The following is a 26,653-nucleotide window of genomic DNA, read 5'->3' on the forward strand; positions in this document are numbered from 1 at the left end:
TAGGGAGGAAATGTGGATCTTTGATCTTTAAATCTTTCTTTTCTGATAGAAGAATTTAAATCTATCAGTTTCCCTCTAAGCATTGGTTTTTAGTGACATCCTGCAAATTTTGGTATCACTCAGTTCACCATAATTGCAGTTTTCTTTGTGATTTCTTCTTTGAGTAATAGATTATTTATAAATATATTAATTTCAGAATGTTGGAGGTGTTTCTAGATATCTTACTGATTTCTAATTCAGTTCCATTTTAGTCGGAGAACATACTATAAAAGATTTCGGTATTTTGTAGTTTACCAAGATTTATTTTATGGCCCAGCATATGATCTGTCTTGGTGAATGTCCTATGTGCAGTTGAAAAGAATGTATTCTGCAGTTATTGGTTATGATGTTCTGTGTTAAAGTCTCCAACTATAGTGGTTTTACTAGTTATGTCAATTTGTTTCATTTTCAGACTCTGTTATTATATTAGGCACACGTACTTTTATAGTTATTTTTTATGAACTAACCTTTTTATTATTATGGAACATCCCACTATATCTTGCTGATATTCGAGGTTATTAATTCTGTTTGTCCTCATTTTAAAGTTTACCACTCCAGCTTTTGTCAGCTTGATATGTGACTTTTTTATCATTATCAAATGGTCCTTTTTATCTCAGCTAATATTCCTTGTCATTGATTCTGTTTGTTTATTATTAAAATTAGTCACCAGCTTTTGTCTACTGGATATTCGCATGGTATGTCAATTTTCATCCTTTTAGTTTAAACAAATCTAGGTCTTTGTGTTTTAAAGTACTTTTCCTGCAAAAAGCATAAAGGCACTTTTTTATTGACTCAGCCCCTGTGTGAGAAATAGTGTTTAGTTCATTTACATTTGATGTAATTGCTATAGCTAGATTTAAACTTATTTTGCCATTTCCTTTCTGTTAATCCCATCTGTTTTTTTTCTCCTCTTACAATTTTTACCCCCTCCGGTTAGTTTTTTCTCTTTCATTTGTTATGTCTATGTTTTTCTTTTTGGCCTTGAACAAATTTATCATAGTTGCTTTAAAGTGCTTTTCTGCTGATTTCAGTATCAGGGTCATTTTGAGGTCTTTTTTGTAGACTCCTTTTTTTACATTTTCCTTTTCTTCCCTAATTTTTAATAACTTCTATTGTTGATAACATGTTGAAGCTCCTCTGCAGCCTGTTGTCTTTCTCTGCAAAGTCTTGATTCTTGTTCAAGCAGACCATTGACTTGCCAGAACTCAAACTTTGTCCCCCACTTTCAGCTGTAAGTTGTTGCTTTTCTCCAGGGCCCCCTAGAGTCTTACCTGAGTGTGCATAATTCAGGAACTTGTAGGTATTTAGTTGGGATTCATACAAACATTTCATGGCTCACTTCTTGGCAACTCTTTCTTTTGTGTAGACTATTGAGTGCCCTCAGATGAAAAGCCACATAAAATCAAATGTTACCTGGTAAGATTTCCTCTTACCCTTACCCTCGTTTCTACCAACTTTTGGTCGTGCTCTAGTGCTTTTATGTTGTGGAGCTTTTTTCTTTCTCAGAATGTATAAATGTTAGAGTTCTCCAGTATTGGGGAAAGTCATGTTAATGTGTGTAAAGTATAAATACATCCACAAGGCTGCTTGATAAAATGCTCATCTCAGATTAGTAAGTAAATTTAACTTTTTTTCCTATTCGAAATTAACTGCATTGAATAACCTGTTTATAATCAGACAAAAAAGTTATTTAAAGATGTGGTAGGAAACAATAAGATCTGTTCTCTTTGATGAACCTGTAGCTCTAGCTTGCTTTTATTTTAAGTTATTATGATTACCAATAGTGACTGATTGTCATTTCATACTCAAAGTTCAATTTTTCAAGGTAGTTTTCAAATTCGGCTCATGATACAGTATATTTTAAAAGTTTACGTTTCAGGACTTTTCAAAATGAAATATCTCATTTCTTTCTACATAGCTAAATGCAAAATTTTATTCCTGTTTTTGTTTATTAGCTAAATGCATTGAACAACTCACAATCATTTAGTAGCTACTACACAGTAAATCTTAAGTAAAAGTCAGCTGTCAGAAAATGAAGTTCTTATTGGATAGCATAAATGTGACATGTTTTGCCAGAAATATCCTTGAGTCTTCATAAGTTTAAAGAAAGTTTATTTTAAAGAAAAATATAGGTCAGGTGCGGTGGCTCACACCTTTAATCCCAGCACTTTGGGAGGCCGAGGCAAGCAGATCACGAGGTCCGGAGATCGAGACCATCCTGGCTAACACGGTGAAAGACCGTCTCTACTAAAAATACAAAAAAAAAATAAAATAAAATAGCTGGGCGTGGTGGTGGGCCACTGTAGTCCCAGCTACTTAGGAGCCTGAGGCAGGAGAATGGTGTGAACCCAGGAGGTGGAGCTTGCAGTGAGCTCAGATCATGCCACTGCACTCCAGCCTGGGCAACAGAGCAAGACTCCGTCTCAAAAAAAATATATATATATATGTTTGTGTATATATATATAAACATATATATACACATGCACACACACTATATGCAGAGATTTTATAGAATTAGAAAATATTAACCTGAAAGAAGTGATAATCATATTGTCAGGTGCGTTTACATTTTTTAAGAAAATAAAAAAATTAAAAATATTGTTTTAAGAATAGAGAGCCTGCTTCTCCACTGCATTAAATAGAATTGCATTTAAAGATTCCATTTGTCATGTGTATAGTGAAATAAGAATACTTAGCATTTGTATTTCAAAATACCTAGTGTAACATGGTGTATATGTGATCTGATAGATGTTGAAGAAAATGAAGATGCTGGAGCAGCCTCTCTGCCCACTCAGCCAACTCAGCCATCATCATCTTCAACTTATGACCCAAGCAACATGCCGTCAGGCAACTATACTGGAATACAGATTCCTCCGGGTGCACACGCTCCAGCTAATACACCAGCAGAAGTGCCTCATAGCACAGGTAGGAAACTATAACTGAATGATTTATTTAATTCCCCTTTTATAAATAAGAACTGCATTTCTTATCATATATGTGCCTCATAATGATGGTCGTGAAACATGACAAGTTCCTTGAATTCCATTTGAACCCACAAGAAACATTAAATTATTTTAATTAAAGTTTTAATAAAAGTTGTGTTCTAGTTATTTGAGAAATGACAAGTATTATGTGCATTGATTGCTATTAACCTTATATTTTATTAATAAGATTAGTTTCTATGCTTTTCATATATATGCTGTTTTTCTTTTTCTTCTCTTCCCTTTCTTTTCCCCTCACTGTTGTTTTAGAATGGCTCAGAGGTGAGTGGGGTTGATTATAGGATGTGTCAGTTAGGGTCTCACTGTGATACCTAGGTTTGTTTCATTCCCTTGGGACTATGCCTCTGCCCGTGATAGGGAGTAGGCTTTAAGGCATAAAATCTCGGTAACAATGAAATCATAAGACAAGTGAAAGGAGGGATTTGGGTTATTTTTTTTTTTAACCTTACAAATGTGACACTTTAAAAAACTAACAGGAAAGAGAGACCTATCTTTGAATAAATCAGTGGTGTATGTGTATGTTTTTATTTTTAAAAATCTGACAAAATTAGTCCTCAGTAGTTAAGTCAGGGTCAGTAAAGACACTTTGACAAAATTTCAGTTACTCTTCCCTTTAATTGCATTGTTGACAAAGTGTCACCTTTATCTCCAAGTAGGACACTTGCAACTATAATTTAAATTTTACATTTAATTTAATTTTTTCAGAAACTTAAAAATTTACTTTTATCCCAGGTGACTTATGGTCTAAACTATATAAATGCTTTAAAATACTTAATGAATGGAATGATAGTCATCCTTCGAGCCCTGATTTCTACTGTTCCTATTATGCAACACACTGTTACTTTATTGACTTTCATTTGTCAGCCTTATTTTACCCAAACCTTGGAAGTTATTTTACGTGAATTACATTATATGCAAGTTTTCTATTTTGACCATCGTAACATCAAGTATGATTAGTGTCTTTCCTCCTATTTTAAACTTTCAAGTTTATATTATCTGCAAAAATATTGCTAACATTTTCTTTAAGATTATTGATGAAATGATAATTTTAGCACTGATCTCTTTTTGTGTCTTCATTCAGCATATTTTACCCTGACATTTCAATATTTTATGGCCTGTGTGATGACATTATTAGACAAACCTATTTGCATTTATTTTGGAAGTAAAATTTCTTGGAACACTATTAAGTATTTTGTTATGTTTAGAAATATTCGTTATTTCCAGTGTAGAATAATGTAAGTGAAACCAGCTACTTAGATCTCTTTGCCTTAGATGAATACTGTTCAAATTATACTTGAAGGTTTAAATCTGATCAAGAGTCCCAGACACAAGCATTCTATAGAGGAGCCAAGAGGAAATAAAATGCATTTAGGAGGCAAATCATATTGGTTATTTGTTTCTACCCCATGCTAAAGCATAAACTCAGCTGATATTTAACTTCTCATGACCTTAATTTTTCCTCTTTCGAATATGAAATTAATCATACTTCTCATGGTTATTTTAATTATTAAAAGGGAAAAACTATAAAAATGGACTAGTAGTAGGCCTATCACAAAATCAGTGTTCAGCAAATTAGCCTCCTTTCCCTCTTTTTTTTCCTCTTCCTTCCTGTTTCTGTGCCAAGGAGAGACAAGGTATTTAATGGCAAGTTAATGATCACTTAAAATTATTGTGCAAATCAAGAGAAGTATCACAACTGGGGGTAGGATATTAACCTTATAGAAAGACTGTCCAAAAAGTTTTGTTTTAGACAGTATATCTCCAGGCAGAGTTGTGGCATAGGCATATCAATGTATATTTTATATATAGGTAAACTCTATGAGTATACGAAAGAGAAAACACTTTTAGTAGGAGGCTATAGTAGATTGATCCATATGAAATTGTTAGTTTTGTGTAACAAAAACGATACAGTATTGGTAGTCTTATATGTTCAAACTAATACACAATGTATCTCCTGGCTAGAATAGTCATGACATAAAGATAAATATTAGGTGGTTTTCCATTAGAAAGTTTTCTGTCATAAACAGTTCAATTTGATCCAGTTAACTCTAGCATGAGCCTCTTGTTTTCTCTTTTGTTCCTTAGTGGGAAGAATAAAACTAAAAAACTTAAAACTTTTATAGAATGAGATCTAAACATATTTTATACACTCTTGTAGCCTTACCAGTCAAATGATTATCATAGCTAATTTCCACACTTATTCTCGCACAACTATATTATATGTTACTGTCTTTAATTCACAAACTCTCAAGAGACTAAGCAGTTATTCTAAGAAAACAAACATACCCGGTAATGACAGAACCAGGATTTGAATCCAAGTTTTTTTGACTTCATGTTTTGGCCACCTGCCTTCTATGTTCCTTCCTCCAAGGAATTCAAATCCTCTCAAAACCTACTTTTCTGATAGTATATTTCCCCTTAAGATTGGTTTGAGATGTTGAAATCTCCTTTTAGCCCCAGATTTTTTTTCTATTATATTTGAAACGGTAAAAAAAAAGAAGTTCATAGTTGCCTAATAAAAAACAAAATAATGTTTTTAATGTATAAATAATAGCAAATGTTTCCCTTCTTACTCACTTTAAGAATGATTTATTTTCTCTCATATAAAGGTCCAGGATGCACTTTTATCAAAGGGAAATCCTTAAGATAGCTGAAAAGAATAGTATGTACTAATTTGCAGTTTTTAGTTCTTCCACAAAAAAGCAAAGGGGGTGCAATGAGGACAGGGATAGTGATTGTTTAAACAGGCGAAATGTTTGCTTCTTGTGCTTTCACCACTGCACAAATATCACATGTAGTTGATACAGTGTGTTTTTTTCTTTCTCAGGAAACATAAGCTTTTTATAGTTCATATTACAGGAGAAGATTTTAGTAATAAAGCTAGATTAAATAATAAAGTTATTTTTTGATCAAAGCTAGCCTTTCATTGTAAAATGCAACTCACTTCATAGATCAAAATATAGGCTGTGCACTTGTGTCAGAAGTACCATGTTTGCATTCTTCTGTAAGCTTTGATATCCTATTGTTGATACTCTGGCCTACGCATTTCTGTCAACACTATTTCTCATGATTAAGGTTTCACTCATTCTTTGCTTATGCTGTTCCTCATAGGTAATGTAGGTAACATGTCTTTCTCTCTTTTTCTGTGTCTTTCCAAATGTTATGTTCTTTCAGGAGTCTGTTTAATCACACTTTCTGGATAGCCTTCTCTATTTAGAGATTTGTTTGGAGTATTTTAATTTAGGCAGAAATGCAAATTACTTAGCAACGAATGGCATTGATCTATAGATTGGACCGTTAAAGTGTGGTAGATTTACCTTGTTTATAAAGATGTATATGAAAAATACATGTAATCTACATAAGCTATAGGTACACCTGCTTCAAAGCACTAGACACGACTAGTCTCTGAAGATCCATCTCAGATTTTACATTCTAGCATTTTTAAAATAATATATATTTATGTGCCTTTCAGTGTTTGGCAACTTTTATGGAGAAAATTGTCAGATGTTTATAATTTAAATACATTCGGTGAGTATTTATCAAAATCAAGCAAAAAAATAGTCATTGAATAGATCAGCCTAAAATTGGTCTGTCTCCTCACTTTGGATTTATATTTTATACAGTTTTCTATAAATGTATTCATATACACAGTATATAAGAATATTTACTGCAGCATTATTTGTAATAGCAAAAGATTGGAAATTAAAACTTAAATGTCCATCAGTAATGGATTGCTTTATAAACTATGCAATGCAGAGAATGGGACACTAACCATTAAAAACAGCACAACTTATATGTATTAATCTGGAATTATTGCTAGGACACATTAAGTGAAAAATGCATAAAACAGTATAGTATGCAGAACTTACTACCATTTGCAAAACACACACACAAAGTATGCCTTCTGGAAGATTTTGGTTTAGACAAGTACACAAATTTCTCAGCAGAGAATAGCATTGACATATATGTGGATTGGATTGGACACAGTTATTTGTAGGTGGGTGGAAAGGTGTCATAGAAACTGGTGCTAGCCCTAAAGTGCTTTGGAGTAGGAGAGGCAGGCTTTCTCCTTTATATTTTTTTGTACTATATAAAATTTGTATTTCACTGTTCATCTGTATCCCTATGTACTTTAACATTTTTCAATTTTTAGTTAAAAAACAAGATTTGTATGGCTTTTAATAGTTCCAAAGGGTATAAATACGGAGCGAGTTTGTCCCTAAGCACAATTAAGTGAGGTAAATAATGTATATTTAAACCATTTTTTCTCTTAGGTTAGGAATGAGAAAAATCTTAAAAGTTAAAACTTCACACCAGAAGAACTTTGGAACTTCATACCAGAGAAACTTTAGACCTTTAGAAAATTTTAGAACTTCAGCCATCTTTTGTGAAACCATTATTCTAGAACTCTCAGTGGATACATATCCATTCCCCTAGAAACTTCCTCTTTATTTAACCTTTTTCTCTGTTTCCTTTTTCTCCAGCATTTTTCCCACTTTACCCTTTCTACAAATTGCCTATTCGAATTCAGTGTATTAATTTGGCAAACAATCCATTTTGAAAGACTGTTTAACTCCATTGATTTACCATAATCAACTTTTCCTCATTTTATTTTCCTGCTGATAGAATCATTTCAGTCCTTTTTTGGGGGGGGGGGACTTTTAACACTTTTTGTTAGTTTTTTAGATGATTAATAAATAATCTTCAACTTTAGTATATTCCTTACCATTAATCAAGAATGCTAAGTTACTCATTAATATGACAGTTTTGAAACATTCTAACAAAGTCAAAACTGTTATTTATTGGATAATTGTTAGGATATATAAAAATATCTTAAAATGTGTAAACTAGAGAATTGCAAATATTAATTTGGAATTTCATGCACAGTGATGAAACTGGATTCATCTTCTAAGTTAAACTAAATTAGAATTTTGTCCTACTTTATCACCAAATTAAATTGGCTGAGAAATTGAAAAGTAGGAAGTCTGTTAATTCTACAGAATTTGGTAAGCTTTAATTGAGAAGTAATCTGAAGCATTAGACAAAATATATATTAGGAAAGCATAACCGATACACATATGTAAACACTTGATACCCTCCAACATCAAATAAGTATATCCAATTAGAATCCATTGATGTTTCAAGAAAATAAACAAAGTAATGAAATTGCCTCATGATTTTTAAGTGCTACCCTACTGTATAATTAAAAAGTGTAATACTTTTATACTCATTTATGCTTTTCTGATTTGCAGGTGTAGCAAGTAATACTATCCAACCTACTCCACAGACTATACCTGCCATTGATCCCGCACTTTTCAATACAATTTCCCAGGGTAAGTCAGCTGACTGTTTTGTGAGATACATTTATCTCCTGTTTTGGGTTGCTGTTTTGTAATTTTACCTTGACAGTACCATATATTTAAATGTTGTTACTTAAATTTGCATTTCTAGGTAATTTGAAATAAATTTCCTTGAATGCCTATGTTCACTAGATTCTCAAATGAGCCAGGATTGTTTGATATTAAAAATACCAACATCCAAAGGTGTCCTCTTTTGTTACAGTTCTTTTCTTCATGCAGTACCGAATATAGAGGAGCAAACGTATAGCCAAGGCTGCCATGGAAGCCTATGCTAGATTATATTAATTTAGTTCAAGATTATTGTGAGTTCTGATTGTGACTTATCTACAGTGTTATTAAATTATCTAAAAAGAAAGGAACTGACCATTATTGAAAATAAAAATCTCTGAGGTTACTTTGGTTGGTTGATTTACAGGCTAAATGATTGGTTTAAGTATAATCTTTACTTCTCTGTTTTTTAGCCCAAATCAGGCATTGTGTTTATTTTGGTCTTTCTCATTCAGACTTTTGTTTTCTTCATATGTCAGATGATATTTAATCCTTTTGTATTCAAAATAAAGATCTTTTTTGTTTTGTTTTGTTTTTTGAGATGGAGTCTCGTTCTGTCGCCAGTCTGGAGTGCAGTGGCGCAATCTCAGCTCACTGCAACCTCTGCCTCCCGGGTTCAAGCAATTCTCCTACCTCAACTTCCCCAGTAGCTGGGACTACAGGCGTGCACCACCATGCCCAGCTAATTTTTATATTTTTAGTAGAAATGGGGTTTCACCATGTTGGCCAGGGGATGGTCTCGATCTCTTGACCTCATGATCCAGCTGCCTCAGCCTGCCATATTGCTGGGATATTTGGTAAGCTTTAATTGAGCTACCGTGCCCAGCCATTTATTTCTAATAGCTGTTATTTAGTTTCCTCTGATACTGTCTGTTGGTGTGTTTTCACCTCGAATTTTCTGTTCTCCCTGTATGAGTGGGAACTGGCTAATTAAGCCTTCCTGCCTCTCAGCCATTGAATGAGGAGAGCCTTTTGTGGGTGAGCTGGATATCATACCTACCTTAAGAGTCCTAACACTGTCTGGGCAGTTTGTTACAGTTTTAGGGAGATGTTCTTTAAATCTCTTGTCAATTTTCCCTTTTCAGTTTTTTCATTCTTTTTCTCTTCTCTTCTCCTTTTCAGTTTTGTAGATTTATTTCCTTTTGTGTTACTTTATCATTTCATTATGGTTTCAGGAGGAAGAATAGTTAATTATATATGCTTAGTATACCACATCGAACCAGAACCCTAGAATTCTTTACCCATCTAAACTGTCAGGCAGGTGTTAGGGCAAAATAATTTTTATATATGTAAGAATTCTCACCTTTTGCCTAGCACATACCTTTTTTAAGGAACTTAACTCAGGATGTACTCCATCAAGATGAGGGTGGTAATTAAGCAAAAGAGAAATATGAGATATACGAAATGGTGAAATATACTTCTTTAGATACTCTAAAGAAGAAAGATTCTATGATAGCTTTCCCACATGCTTGGAAAGCAATTGCTCCAAAATTAGAATAGGAAATTGGAGAACTCCCCTCCTTTAAGAAAAGTAACATGAATTTCATGTAATATATGGAATAGAAGCTTCAGAATATGAAAGACATAGATAAGAAGCCATAGAATCCTGCCAGTAAGGAAAAAAAAAACTAAAACAAAACATCTAAGAAAAATTTTGATATTATATAAGAAATCTCAATTTGGAAGCAAACAAAAATATGCCATGATTTTGAACAGTAATAGAATTATGGAATATAAAAGAAAAGGATTTCATTTGACTTAGTTATGACAAAACATAGAGTACTTTATTCAGGATGAAATATAAACATCAACACTGACATTTTAACATTATACTGGAAGTCCTAGCTAGTGCAGTAAGAAAGGAAAAAGAAAAGCTATAAATATAGGGAAAGAAAAAATAACACTATTTTTGTTCATAGATGACATGATGGTCTGTAGAAAATCTGGAAGAATCAATCAAAAAACTGATAAGCAGTTATAGCTGGATTGCTGTAAACATGATTAATATGCAAAAATTAATTGCTTTCCACATAGCACAAAACAAGTGGGATTTCAAATTAAAATACACTGCCATTGTGTTTGTATTTACATAAACACAACAATTGAAAACAAAGTACCATTTACATTAGCATTCCACCAAAAATATTCAGGCATAAATGTAACAAAACCCATTACAAGATCTATATGAGGAAAACTACAAAATGCTGATGAAAAAATCAAAGAATTACATAAATGGAGATTTCATAATCATGCATAAGAAGACTCTGTATTCTCAAGATGTTAGTTCTTCCCAGCATGATCTATAGATTATGGACAGTTCCCATCAAAATCCCAGCAAGTTATTTGGTGCATATGAACTCCAACTATCTAAAGTTTATACGGGGTGGTAGAAGACCCAGAATAGTCAACATAGTATTGAAGGAGAAGAACAAAGTTGGAGGACTGACACCACCTAGACTTCAAAACATAAATCTGCAGTAAATTAGACAGTATGGTATTGGCGGAAGAACAGACAAATAGATCAGTGAGACAGAGAGTCCAAAAAATAGACCCATATAGAAAAAGTCATATGATCTTTGGCAAAGGAGCAAAGGGAATACCATTGAAAAAAGATACTCTTATCAACAAATGGTGCCGGAATAACAGGACAGTCACATACAGCAAAAAAAAAAAAAAAAAAAAAAAAAGTGAATCTAGACACAGACCTTCCACTCATCTCAAAATTTAACTCAAAATGGCATGATGCCTAAATTTGAACTCCAAAACTAGGGACTTCTGGTTCCAAAATGGCAATGTAGAAGCATACTGACTTCATTCCCCACCAACAGAAAACAAAAAAAACAAATATACAGCACCGAGATCGACACCAGCAACAACCCAGAGCCCAAGTATGAGGAAGAAATAGTTCCTGGGGCCACAGAGAAGTGGAAAAACTCCAGTAGGAGAATTGGACTTTCACTTTCATGATGCTTCTGCCCTGTCCTTATGCCCACACAGAAAATCTCCGCCACCTCATAATTTCTACACTGGAAGAAGTAAAATTGAAGTGGTCAACCATCGTCCCCACCTTCTTGGGTTCCTTGGCAGGAGACCTGTCCTTGCCTTAACCCACAGGTAGCATCATGACTGCCTGAAGGGAAAATACCACTGAAGACCAGCAGCGACTATTATTCCCAGCCCCAGGAACTTCACTCTGCATCTTGGCCAAAGGAGACACCAAATCAGAGTGGCTGTTCAGCAGTACTAAGCTGCAGGAGGTATATTTCCTAGGTCCTGTAAGCACAAACCCCTACCTCGTCTGCCTTCCCACACTGCCAGTGTAATCCATTTGGGACATTCACTGCTCCAAACATTTACTAGAACTGAGGGAAACCTGGGCTTAGAGCGCCACCTAGAGCTGAAAAGGAGGTAGCGACATAGCAGTGAAGATTTGTCAGCAAATACATGCAATAAAAACCAAAACAAGCTGGACAGAGATAACTGGAATAAATAACTAATTCTTCCAGTGCAAAGACATGGGAAAGACCCACAAGAAACAACAGCAAACAGGGAATCATGACCTTCTCAAAAGGACAAAGCAAAAATCCTGGCCCAGCACGGTGGCTCAAGCCTGTAATCCCAGCACTTTGGGAGGCTGAGGTGGGCGGATTACCTGAGGTCAGGAGTTCAAGACCATCCTGGCCAACATGGTGAAACCCTATCTCTCTACTGAAAATACAAACAAAAAAAATTAGCTAAGCGTGGTGATGCATGCCTATAATCCCAGCTACTTGAGAGGGTGAGGCAGGAGAATCACTTGAACCTGGGAGGCGGAGAGTGCAGTGAGCCAAGATCGCCCCACTGCACTCTCCAACCTGGGTGGCAGAATGAGACTCCGTCAAAAAAAAAAAAAAAAAATCCCAAAACTAACCCTAACAAAACAGCAGTTTGTGAGCTCTCTGACCAAGACTTCAGAATAACAATTTTAAGAAAACTCATTGACCTCTAAGATAATACAGAAAAGCCATAAAGAAATTTGACAGATACTGGAATACTTTTTCAAAACAAAAAATAAAATATTGGAACTGATAAATACATTTGCTGAACTGGAAAAGTCTTTTGAGGCTCTCAACAGCAGAATGAACTAAGCAGAGGAAAAAAATCGGTGAGCTCAAAGACCAGCTATTTGAAAATACACAGTCAGAGGAGGGAAAAAAGAGAATGAAAATGACTGGCTACAAGATATAGATATCTACCTCAGAAGACCAAATCTAAGAGCCATTGATGTTCAAGAGGGAGCTGAACAAGAGGTAGAAAGCTTATTCAAAGAAATAATAACTGAAAACTTTTCAAAACTTGAGAAAGACATAAATATCCAGGTACGGGAAGGTCTTTTAACACCAAACAGATTCAACCCCCAAATAAGACTACCTAAAGGCATGTAGTAATCAAATGCTAAAGGCCAAGGACAAAGAGAAGGTCCTTAAAACAGCAAAAGATAAGAAGCAAATAGCATATAAAGGAGCTCCAAGTCATCTGGCAACAACCTTCTCAACAGGCCAGGAGGGATTGGAACAACATTTTCAAAAAAAAAAAAAACTGTCATCTAAGAATATTGTATCCAGCAAAATCGTCACTCAAATATGAAGGAGAGATACAGTCTTTCCTAAACTCAAAAGCCGACCCATCTTGCAAGAAAAGCTAAGGGGAGTTCTTCAGTCTGAAAGAAAACACTAATGTGCAGAAGAAAACATTTCAAGGTATAAAATCCACTGGTAGAATTAATACTTTGTATAGAATTTTTTAGTATGGAGCAATTTTATAATACAGAGAATAGAGCAGTTAGGCAAAAGAAAGAAAGTTCATCCAAATTGAAAAGGAAGAAAACAAATTAGCCTTGCTCACAGATGACATGATCTTATGCCTATAAAAACCTGAATACTCCACCAAAAAACTGTTGGAACTGATAAATTTAGTGAAGTTACAGGATACAGAATCAACATACAAAAATCAGTAGCATTTATAAACACCAACGGGAGATAATCTGAAAAACAAATTAAGAAAGCAATCCCATTTACCACAGCTACAAAAAATATAAAATACCTGAGAATTGATCTAACTAAAGAAGTGAGATAGCTGTGTAAGAAAAACTATATAAAATTCTGATGAATGTAATAGAAGTGGACACATAAAAAATGTAAAGATACTCCATGCTTATGGATTAGAAGAATTAATATTATTAAAATGACAATGCTACCCAAAGCAATCTACAGATTCCGTGCAGTCCCTATCAAAATGCCAATGACATTCTTCACAGAATGACATTTCACCAAAAAATAAGAACCCTAAGATTTAAATAGAATGATAAAAGACCCTGAATAGCAAAAGCAGAACTGAGCAAAAAGAGCAAAGCTAAAGACATCACACACTGTCTGATTTCAAAATTTACTACAAAGCTATGATAATCAAAACAACATGGTACTGACATAAAACCATACACATGGAGCAGTGGAACAGAACAGAGAATCCTGATATACATTTATGCATTTACAACCAACTCATTTTTGACAAAGGTGCCAAGAACCTACAATGGGGAAAGAACAATCTTTTCAATAAATAGTGCTGGGAAAACTGGATAACTGTATGCAAAAGAATGGAAGTAGACCCCTATCTCTCATGATACACAAAAATCAAATCAAAATGAATTAAAGACTTACATCTGAAACTTCAAATCTAAGACCTATGAAACTAATACAAGAAAACATTAGAGAAATGCTCCAGGACATTGGCCTATGCAAAGATTTTTTTGTGGAAGACCTCGAAAGCATAGGCAAATAAAGCAGAAATGGCCAAATGGGATTAGATCCAGCTAAAATGTTTCAGCATGGCAAAGGAAGAAACCAACAAAGTGAAAAGACAACCCATGGAATGGGAGAAAATATTCACAATCCATCTATCTGACAAGGGATTAATAACCAGAATATATAAGTAGCTCAGACAACTCAATAGCAAAAAACAAATAATACAATTTAAAAATGGACAAAAGATCTAACATTTCATATATGAAATGTCAAGTATATGAAAAAATGCTCAGCATCACTAATCGTCAGAGAAATACAAATCAAAATCACATTGCAATATCATTTTACCTTAGTTAAAATGGCTCATACCAAAAGACAGGCATAGAGAACAGTGCAGAGGTTTCTCAAATAACTAAAAATAGAAGTACCATATGATTCAACAATTCCAAAAGAAAATCCAAAAGAAAGGAAATCAATATGCTGCAAGAAATCTACACTCTCATGTTTATTGCAGCACTATTCACAGTAGCCAAAAACAGAATCAACCTAAATGACAATCAGTGGATGAATGAATAAAGAAAATGTGGTATATATACACAGTGGAATATTATTCAACCAAAAAAATAAAAGAATTACATTTTTGCAGCAACATGGATAGAACTACAGGTCATCGTTTTAAATAAAATAAGCCAAGCCCAGAAAGACACATATCATATGTTCTCACTCACATGTGGGAGCAAAAAAAGGTGGATCTCATGAAAATAGAGAGTAGATTGGTGGTTACCAAAGGCCAGGAAGGAAAGGGGGAAGGCGTGGAGGATGAAAATGGAAAAAAAAGAATGTATGTGTTTTTATTACCACTGAAATGTATGCTTTGAAATTGTAAAGATGGCAAATTATATATGATTACTTTACCTTAATAAAAATAAGTTTAAGAAGTAAAATGCAAAACTATAAAACCTCTAAAAGATAGCAAAGAGAAAATCCAGATGATCTTGGACTGAGCAATGACTTTTTAAATGCATGATCCATAAAAGAAAGAAATGATAAGGCAGATTTCATTAAGATTAAAATTTTCTGCCCTTCTAATGATGCTGTGAAGAAAATGAAAAGAAAAGCCACAGACTGAGAGAAAACATTGCAAAAAGCTTATCTGATTAAGGACTGTTAACAAAATATACATAGAACTCCTATAAAACAGTAACACAGACAACCCTCTTTTAAAATTAGCAAAAGACCTTTACAGTCACCTCACCAAAGAGGATATACAAATGGAAAGCAGACATATGAGAAGATACTTCACCGCATATATCATCGGGAAAATGCAAATTAAAACAATGAGATACCACTACACACCTGTTAGAATGGCCAAAATGTACAACATTGACAACACCAAATGCTGGTGACGATGTGGAACCACAGAAACTCTCATTCATTGCTGGTGGGAATGCAAAACGATACAGCCACTTTAATAGTTTGGCAGTTTCTTACATAACTAAATGTATTTACTTTAGGATCCTGCAGTTGTGTCCTTGGTATTTATTTACCTGAATGAGTTTAAAACATATATTCACATGAAAACCTGCAAGCAAAGGTTTATAGCAGCTCTGTTTATAATTGCCAAAACATGGATGGAACCAAGATTATCTTTCTGTAGGTGAATGGATAAATAAACTGCAGTACATCTAGACAATGGGATATTATTCAGTGCTAGAAGGAAATGAGCTATCAAGCTATGAAAAGACATGGAGGAAACTTAAATGCATATTACAAAGTGAAAGGAACCAATTTTAAAAAGCTATATACTGTATAATTTCAAGTGTGTGACATTCTGAAAAAGGCAAACAATAGAGGAGGTAGAAGATCAGCAGTTGCCAAGAGTTAGGGGGAGAGGGAGGGATGAATAAGTGGATCACAGAGAAGTTTTAGGGCAGTGAATCTGTTTTGCATGACACTGTGTATTAGTCTGTTCTCATACTGCTATAAAGAACTACCTGAGACTGGGTAATTTGTGAAGAATAGAGGTTTAAGATTCACAGTTACACAGGCTTAACCGTAAGCATGACTGGGAGGCCTCAGGAAACTTAAATCATGGCGAAAGGTGAAGGAGAAGCAGGCATCTTCCTCACATGGCAGCAGGAGACAGGGAAGGGGGAAGTGCCACACACTTTTAAACCATCAGATCTCATGAGACCTCACTATCACAAGAACAGCAAGGGGGACATCCACCCCCATGATCCAGTTACCTCTCACCAGGCCTCTTCTTCAGTTCAACATGAGGTTTGGGCAGGGACACAAGTCCAAATCATATCATTTTGTTCCTGGCTCCTCCCAAATCTCATGCCCTTCTCATATTGCAAAATACAAGTATCTCTTCTCAATAGTGCACCAGTCTTAACTTGTTTCAGCATTAACTCAAAAGTTTATAGTCCAGACTCTCACCTGAGACAAGGTAAGTCCTTTCCACCTATGAGCCTGTAAAATCAAAAGCAAGTTAGTTACTTCCAAGATACAGTGAGGATGCAGGCATTGGGTAAATGCTCTCATTCCTAATGGGAGAAATTGGCCAAAACAAAGGGGCTACAGGCACCAGGCAAGTCTGAAACCGACCAGGACAGTCATTCAATTGTAAACCTCCAAAATAATCTCCTTTGACTCCGTGTCTCACATCCAGGTCATGCCAGTGCAAGGGGTGGGCTCCCAAGGCCTTGGGCAGCTCCACCCCTGTGGCTGTGCAGGGTACAGCCCCCTTGGCTGCTTTCACAGGCTGGTGTTGAGTGTCTGTGGCTTTTCCAGGTGCATGATGTAAGCTGTCAGTAGGTCTACCATTCTGGGATCTAGAGGACAGTGGCCCTCTTCTCACAGCTCCACTAGGCAGTGCCCCAGAGGAGATGCTGCATGGGGGCTCCAACCCCACATTTATTGTCTGCACTCCTCTGATAGAAGTGCTCCATGAGTGCTCCACCAGTGCAGCACACTTTTGCCTGAACATCCAGGCATTTCCATACATTCTTTGAAATCTAGGCAGAGGTTCTCAAACCTCTGCTCTTGCCTTCTGCACACCTATAGGGCCAACACCATGTGGATGCCACCAAGGCTTGGGGCTTGTACCCTCTAAAACCATGGCCCAAGCCACACCTTGGCCCCTTTTAGCCATGGCTGGAGCTGGACCAGCTGGGGTGCCATGTCCCAGGGCTGCACAGAGCAGCTGGCCCTGTATCTGGCTCATGAAACCATTTTTTCTTTCTAGGTCTCCAAGCCTGTGATGGCAGGGTCTGCCGTGATGGTCTGTGAAATGCCCTAGAGACATTTTCCCCCACTGTCTTGGCTGTTAACATTTGGCCCCTCTTTCCTTATGCACATTTGGGTGATAGGCTTATATTTTGCCCCAGAAAATAGGTTTTTCTTTTGTACCACATAGGCTGCAAATTTTCCAAACTTTTATGCTCTGCTTTTTAAATATAAGTTCCAGTTTTGGATAATCTCTTTGTTCATGCATATGAGCATATACTTTTAGAAACAGCCAGGTCACCTCTTGAATGCTTTGCTGCTTAGAAATTTCTTCTGCCAGATACCCTAAATCATCTCTCTCAATTCCAAAGTTCCACAGATCTCTAGGGCAGGGGCAAAATGCCTCCAGCCTCTTGGCTAAAGCGTAGCAAAAATGACCTTCCTCCAGTTCCCAGTAAGTTCCTCGTCTCCATCTGAGACCACCTGAGGCTGGATGGACTTCATTGTCCATATCATTATCAGCATTTTGGTCAGAATCATTCAACAAGTCTCTAGGAAGTTTCAAACTTCCCCACATCTTCCTGTCTTCTTCTGAGCCTTCCACACTGTTCCAGCCTCTGCCTGTTACCCAGTTCCAACGTTGCTTCTACATTTTCAGGTATCTTTATAGCAGTGCCTCACTCCCTGTACCAATTTTCTGTATCAGTCTGTTTTCACAGTGCTATAAAGAAGTACCTGAGACTGGGTAGTTTATGAAGAAAAGAGATTTAATTGGCTCACAGTTCCACAGGCTGCACAGGAAGCATGACTGGGAGGCCTCAGGAAACTTACAGTCATGTGGAAGGCGAAGGGGAAGCAGGCACCTTCTTCACATGGCAATAGGAGAATGAAGGGGGAGGTGCCACACACTTTTAAACCATTGGATTTCATGAGAACTCACTGTCACAAGAACAGCAAGGGGGACATCCACCCCCATGATCCACTCACCTCCTACCAGGCCTTTCCTCCTATTCAACAGGAGATTTGAGTGGGGACACAAATCCAAACCATATCACACTATAACAATAGATATATGTCATTATAAATTTGTCCAAACTCATGGAATGCACAACATCAAGAGTAAACCCTAACATGGACTCTGGGTAATACTGATGGTTCAATGCAGGTTCATCAATTGTGACAAATGTGCCACTCAAGTTGGGGAGTTTAATAATGGAGGAAGCTATGCATGGTGGGGAAGAGAAGATAAGGGAAATCTCTGTACCTTCCTCCCAACTTTTCTGTGAACTTAAAACTGCTCTAAAAAATAAAGTGTTTTTTAAAAAATAGTGCATTTATAACCACTGTCACTACCATTACCACCACTTCTAGTACTTCTTATATCCCTTTTCTGCTACATATTTCTCCTTCGTGCTTAGTACTTAATCACCTTTTAATGCATATATGTGTGATATTAATGGATATTAAATATATTGTAATGAATTTGTGGCTGACTCTGGAGAGTGGGATTGCATAGGTAGGTATTTGAAGCACAGTGTTTACATTTTTACTTTTACGTCTCTGAATAGTATTAGAGTGTTAATGACAACTTACCTCATAACGTTTTTTGAGCATTGGCTGGGCGTGGTGGCTCACACCTGTAATCCCAGCACTTTGGGAGGCCGAGGCGGGCAGATCACAAGGTCAGGAGATCGAGATCTTCCTGGCTAACACGGTGAAACCTCCTGTCTACTAAAAAAAAAAATACAAAAAACATTAGCCAGGTATGGTGGCGGGCGCCTGTACTCCCAGCTACTCGGGAGACTGAGGCAGGAGAATGGTGTGAACCCAGGAGGTGGAGCTTGCAGTGAGCCGAGATTGCGCCACTGCACTCCAGCCTGGGTGACAGAGCGAAACTCTTGTCTCAAAAAAAAAAACAAAAAAAAAAGGTTTTTGAGCATTAAGTGATATAATATCTGAATAGTATTTAGCACAGCCCTTGACATAATGAAATTCTGCCTGTATGCATTACTACTGTCGTTGGAATTGTTAAGTGACATCTCTTAGCAATGCCTGTATGTATGAAGGTTCTGTCTGTGTCCTATGTGTTCCATCCAAGTCAAAGGATAATAGAGTATACCAGAATGAGATTATCCAAGGCCCTTGACATAAGAATTTCTAGAACTATCTAGTAAAATTGGAAAGAGCCTCATTAGACTCATTTTGGAGATTATTTACAAGTGTTCTATCCTCTCTTATGACGTTAGATATATCAACTTTGGAAATGGATGCTTATGTTAACTGGGCACGCAGTGTTTTCTCTTCACACCAAGTGATGTTATCTTTGATCCAGTGCGGACCCAGGCTCTCTTTGCCACTGTAGTAGAGAATTTAACTGATAGTTCTAGCTCTCTTCTGCCTGATCTTGTCCTGACCTCTGAAGAGATGAAGCCCTCTTATATATAGATGGTCCTGTCTGCAACTCATCTGGAACTTATAAGCTAAGATTTCAGAAGAGAGATATATTAGACAACCCCTCTAATCTTTGAAACATCTTTTAGGTCCACTTGCACACACTGTGGTTCTGATTATGGCCTCTAGTAAATGTTAATGATAGAAAAAACAGCTTTTATTTTGGTGCATTAAGCTTATATTGACCATTTTGAGCATAAAATCAGGTAAACTGAAATTTAACACTTGTTCTCTTTCTGAAATGTGTTTACTCATATATTTTTTGTTTGTTGAGTTTTTAAATGCTAATTTTAAAGACTCATAATTAGGTGACATTTTTACTCAGTTTAAGAATTCAATTCATATTTTATTAATGAATTGTAGACTACTATATTTTTAAAATAAAGGAGAGCCTATGTGTTACAAAATAGCAAGTAACATGGTTTTTTAGCTTATATTTTTCATTGTTGAAAATAAATCTAATATCTTTATGTCTATAAATTACATTTTGGATCTAAATCTATACACTGGTTGTTATTTAGTTCTTGTGTTTTATATATGAGTTATAATTAGTTATGCATGTCTGTGAACTTTATATATTTTGTATCTAATTATATTTTTCTGTTATATATTTTCATTCACGTTTTATAAATATTGAAATTATTTCACAAAAATACAGTATTTGTGTTTTAAAATAATTTAATCCTTAGTAGATAAGTTTATAAAACAAAAATAGTAACAGAGATCTTGCCATTATACACATTTTACCTTATTAATAAGTGATACGTCAGCCAAACAGTGCTAAAGCTAATGCTGTAGAAATAAGATTAATCTGACCATTGCGGCCCTCTTTCAGCACATCCAGTAAATTCTGGATGGATGCCCTGTATATTTAAAAGAGTGCCCCAAGAGAGGAGAGACTTAAAGCACAAAAAGTAGCATTAAAGTAAACTCAATTTTCAACGATGTTTCCTCACCTAGATAGCATATGTAGGGTAAATATATTTTGAAAAACCATTAAAGAATCTGGTAGGTATTTTTCAAGATCAGAAATATGAACTGGAGCATACCTGACTAAATTGTAAACAGAACTGCAGGATAGCTGATGTTTACGTTTAATGGGCAACAAACGCCAAGTCAGTAACCTCTGTTAAAATTGGAATCGGTAATCCCTGATTCACCACAGTGAAGGCCAAATTTTATGTAATCTTATATACTACTAGTTCAACAAATATTTGAAGACTTACTATAGCACCCTACACTAGTAAATATATGTGTATTTTAAAATCTGCAGTTTAATTAATGTTTCATTCTATATGAACTTAGTTTTAAAATAGGCTAAATAATTTAAAATACAACTTTTTCATATTCATGCAGTGAAGTTACTGAGTACCTAGAGATGCCTGGCACTGTGCTGAAAACTATAGCATATATTGTTTCAGTACTCTTTTTTGAAAATTTTAGAAAGTAATAATTTGGATCAGAATATTGTATCAGCTTGCCTGGAGTTGCTACCTACTTTGAAGTCTTTGATATATAAAATATATACATATGGCAAAATTAAAAGCAACTAAATGAAGTCATTCTATTTATCAGTACAGTCTTGCACTTATTTCAAACAGAATTGAAATATGTTATCTGCTTGTTATATTCTATGCCTCCCAGCCTTCTGATTAGTACTCCTTAGAATTCTTATAAAAATTTCCAAAGAAAATGGTGGTTATTTCAAAAGACAAGATATAATGTCCATTTTTAATTTTGTCTTTAGAAGTATATATTCAAGGAAATTTGTATCTTAGATTAAATGAAATGTTTTTAATTTTTTGTTACTGAAATTGTTTAGTTGGGCCCTACATATTAATCATACGTATAACTAGAAAACTTGCTAAGAATAAATTTTAGAGAAATAATATGTAATGGTTGTTTACATGTTTAATTGCATATTTCAGTGATATAAAATTTAAGAAACCTTAAGAGATTTTTACATAGATGGCACAAAAATGTAAAATATTTTCATGCTTAAAATAAGCTAGGCAACCTGGTTTTCTTTACATAAAGTTTGTTATTCACTTTTTTTTATTGAAGGTGATATTTATATTCCAGCTCAAATGAGGGTTGAATTGGTTTAGTCTGTGTGTATTGTTCCATGAAGAGAAAGGCTAAGTGATTCTAGCATAGACACCAAAGCTACTATCCTTGTTTGTCCTTGTTGCTTCTTGAAGGAAAATCTTGTTCATCTAAGTTATTACATATTGATGTGTCTATGGTTTATATTAGTAATAAAAAGACAATTGAAAAGAATGAAGAAAATGTATCAAAGTTCTTATGAGATTTACTAAAACTACTGTTTTTACATAGCCTTAAATATACTTTTTAATCTTAAACATAAGCATTTGCCCAACCTTACAGAACACTTTTTATATTCTTATAAATATCTTAATTGTTTTTTTTCTTCTAGGGGATATTCGTCTAACCCCAGAGGACTTTGCTAGAGCTCAGAAGTACTGCAAATATGCTGGCAGTGCTCTGCAGTATGAAGATGTAAGTACTGCTGTACAGAATCTACAAAAGGCGCTCAAGTTACTGACGACAGGCAGAGAATGAAGCCTTTGTATAACAGACCCATGTATTTTTGGCATGAGGAACTAACAGTCCATTACTCTATCTTCAGCCTATCAGGATCACAGTTTTAAGGAAGACTTGGTTTCATTTAATATGACAATGAAATCTGTGTGTATCAGATTTTTATTGAAGCATTCAGCAGCAGCCTCAACCAGTTTTCGTTGTCCATTTAGTAGATTGAGTCATCTCTGAGTATATAGGGCTGATGTCAGCAAGACCCTAAAAATTCTCATTGAACCCCGCTTCAACAAATGAAAACACATCTATAAAATGTATACTGGGAATAACCTTTGTATTTACATACATTAGGGGAATTTTTTAAAATCTGTAATGTTTGGACAAACAGATGATATTACTTTGCTATAAAATTATAAATGTAACTTTTAATAAAGATTGCCAGAATATTCTAAATTAGAAATTATGTTTTTGTTTCCCTCAAGACATAAAACAAATATGAACATTCTAAACTGGTGGATTAATCTGAAAAGACATTCAGTTCAAATTTTAATTTATTCTCATGTTAAATATAACTCCATTAAAAGTTTAATATTTCATGGGAGAAAATATGATAAGGTAAAGAGGTAGAATCACTTTCAGACTTAAGAATAATGTTGATTCCCCAACTGCTTTACCTTATTTATTAAAGCATAAGATGAATTGGTATTTGCTTCATAGGCAGTTTGACTGCATGTATTAGAGAATGAAAAGAAGGTATTTGCCTGGAAACTTGGTGCTCTAAATTAAGGTACTCCTCTGCTGCTGTAGAATGGATTCCACACAGTGGATAGCTATGGATGATTCAGAATATTATGTTTAGATTCCCATTTGTTAAGTTTATAAGTTTTGTGGGGAATTATGAACTTGCTGTGTACCACCTGCATTTGTACTGTGTGAAAAATAAATACAAGGATTCGTTTAGCTAATTCAACTTACTACAAAGACAAATGTCTGTTTTTATTTGCCTGCTAGAATTGTCTTTTTTTAAAGTCATTTTTATTTATAGGAATATGGGTGTTGCTATAGGAAGAAACAGGTTTTTTGTTGTTGCTGTTTTTAAAGATAAATTTGACAAAGTTACCTGAAATTTATCTGGTCCATTTTATTCATGCTACTAAGATGGAAATCTTTAAACACAAGGGTGAGCAAGCTTTGGCCCATGGATTGGCCACCTGTTAATGAAAATAAAGTTTCTTTGAAACAAGCCTATACTCATTCATTTATGTTTTGTCTGTGGTTGCTTCACAACTGCAGAGTTGTATGGCTTGCAAGTCTGAAAAACATTTACTGATTGGCCCTCTAAGAAAAAGTTAGACACCTAGTCTAATGGCCTGTTTGGGAAAAAAACGCATCACTAACTCATAATCATTTATATCCATTATTTTCTGCATAAATGTAATGCTATTGTACAAGGTTTGGTAGAATAAATATTCAGACTGACTATTCTAAATTATCACAAAAATATCCCCAAAAAACATGCCTCCTAAAAAACATTTTCCTATCTTTTACAAGATGTATGAACATTTGTAGGGTTCCACATTTGCATCTAGAAATCCAGTGCTCTTCAGAATGTTACCAGATCGCCAGGATGACCTTTAGCATTATATGATGTTCAGCAAATTTTAATTTAAACTTTGGTATGTCTGTACACTAAAAAGTAAACCCATCACCTCCCATTTCATACCGTACCTTTTGGTTCCCAGTTGGGAGAGCACATGGAGGGAAGGAGATGATATAGAAACTATGGAGTCCGCTGATAGTGGGCTGCATGGTGTGACAGAGCCCTTCTCTGTGAAATGGAAATGACACCACTAGCCATCTCAGTAGTCATGAGAATTAAAAGAGATACAGTACCCGAAGTGCTTAGCACCTTCGTAGCATTTCATAAATGTTTAGTGTCAATACTAATGCTCTAGTAATGTAAATTGTTAATTTATTTCCCAAGTATCAGGGAATCCCAGTTGTCTATGTGGCCCAGTGCTTAAAAATGCCTTCTTGCATGAGGGGATTGAACTATACAATGTTTGTTAACTTTGTATTTGTATTTTTTCCTATAAAATGTTACAGTAAAATTAGGAGATGTGTTCTGATGTAACAATAGGATGAGCAATTTTCATTTATTCCTTCAATATATATTTACTGAATAGCTACTATGTGCCTGGTATTGTTCTTTGCAAGCAGAAACAGCAGGAAAAAAAAAGTCCCTCCGTCACAGAGTTTAACATTCTAAAAGGGAGGAAATAGATAATAAAATATACAGTACATTTCATCAGTGGCTCTCCGAGTGTGATTGGAAATACAAATCTTGGGCCCCACCTGTCCTACCCAATCAGAAACTCTAGGAATGGGTCCCAGCCTTCTGAGTTTTAAGAGACACTTAAGGTAGTCCCTAAAGTTTGAGTGGTTTAGTTCTACCCAAATCAGAAATATTGCAAGTCTGAGAACAGATTCTCCTGAAACTGGTTCTCAAAGATGTGGTGTCTGAATGACCGGCATCAGCATCACCTGCGAACTTGCTAGAAAGTTCTGGGGACCACACTATGGGAACTTCTGTATTAAATAGTGATAAATGCTATGGAGGAAACATTGAGGACAGGATAGGAGATGTTTAGGTGTGTACAGACATACGCATATTTCAATAGGATAGCCAGCGTAGACCTCCCCGAGGTAACATTTGAGCAAAGAAGGAAAAGAGTAGTTAGGCAGATACATACATAGAGGAAGAGCATTCCCAACAGGTAGACAGAAATCAGGTCAGAGGGTATAAGTGGGAGAAAAGCTGGTGAGGGAGCTAAAAGCTTAGGATCATACAGCTTTTTTGTTAGGGCCTTGACTGGAAAGGTTTTCAGCAGAAGCGTAGCCTGATGTGACTTGACTTTTCAAATAATCATATTGGCTCCTATGTTGAGAATAGACCGTAAGGAGGGTGGTAAGTAAGGAAGGAAGCTGGGAGACCAGTTAAAAGAGTATTAACAACAGGCCGGGGGCGGTGGTTCGCACCTGCAATCCTAGCACTTTGGGAGCCGAGGCAGGCGGATCACCTGAGGGCAGGAGTTTGAGACCAGCATGGCCAACATGGGGAAACCCCGTCTCTAGTAAATATATATGAATATATATTCATTAATATATAAATGTGTGTATATAAAAATAATATATATTAGCCTGGCATGGTGGCACGCACCTGTAATCCCAGCTACTCAAGAGGCTGAGGCAGAAGAATCACTTGAACCCAGGAGACGGAGGTTGCAGTGAGCAGAGATGGCGCCACTGCACTCCAGCCTGGACGATAGAGCGAGACTCCTTCTCAGAAAAAAAAAGTATTACAATAATCAAGGTGAGATGTTACGATGTCTTAGTCCAGGAGTAGCCTTGGGGGTAATAAAATGGGATTGGTTTCTGGCAGCTTTTTTTTTAAGTAGAGTCACAGGATTTCTGTAAACTGGATATGAGGTATGAACATAAGAGAAGGAGTAAAGGTTGACTCCAGATTTTTCACCTGAATGCCTGCAAGGAATAAGTAATCACGTACTGCAGTAGGGAAAGTTGTGGAATTCCTCTCACAGTTAGATTGAAGTGCAATGTTTCCAAGTTGTTGTGACCATTCCAAGTGAAACTGATAACAGTGTTTTGTCAATGCGGCAGAGGGAGAAGAAAAAATAAGGTTCTGTTGACAATGATTGCCACAGATATCTCACCAAATCACTGCTGAATGGTGCTGCAAGCCAAGAATAGTTCCCATGGTTCACATGGCCGAGGAAGTTTACTGACATCAGGACTACATCAAGAAAAAGACTCCAGTTATGGGTCTTGAAAATTAATATCCTCATATGTTTGTAGAATTTATATATGACTAGAAACGTGAGAATTCTAGGTATACATTAAAAGGTTATATGCTGTCTTTTCTAAAGAAACGCCTTAATAGCAGCACTGTACAAATATTTTCAACTCTCAAAGAATAATAGCTAATGGAGTTGATGGGTTTTGGTTATCGGCACTGCTTCCTCTCTTCACTCATTTCTTTCTTTTGTTTTCTTTTTTTTTTTTTTAACTTGACTCATTTTGGAACATTTGGATCAGATCTTCTAGTTTGGCCCATAAACAAAGCTTCATCAGTAGAAAAGTTAAGACATCCTTCATATGAGAA

At 35.6% G+C, this 26,653-nt stretch overlaps 1 protein-coding gene across 2 annotated transcripts in view; it reads left to right on the forward strand.

Annotated features, from left to right (window-relative positions):
• The window catches only part of LOC105465742 (vesicle trafficking 1), a 77,656-nt gene extending 54,733 nt beyond the window's left edge, over positions 1-22,923 (forward strand). For both annotated transcript variants that reach the window (XM_011714312.3, XM_071096525.1), the window contains exons 6-8: positions 2,788-2,964; positions 8,294-8,374; positions 22,349-22,923. In XM_011714312.3, coding sequence (XP_011712614.1) covers positions 2,788-2,964; positions 8,294-8,374; positions 22,349-22,494 — 404 coding nt within the window. In that variant the 3' untranslated portion in view covers positions 22,495-22,923. The remainder of the gene's footprint in view (positions 1-2,787; positions 2,965-8,293; positions 8,375-22,348) is intronic.
• Positions 22,924-26,653: the final 3,730 nt, after the last annotated feature.

This window comes from Macaca nemestrina, chromosome 5 (assembly GCF_043159975.1).
Source record: "Macaca nemestrina isolate mMacNem1 chromosome 5, mMacNem.hap1, whole genome shotgun sequence".
Classification (NCBI taxonomy): Eukaryota; Metazoa; Chordata; class Mammalia; order Primates; family Cercopithecidae; genus Macaca; species Macaca nemestrina.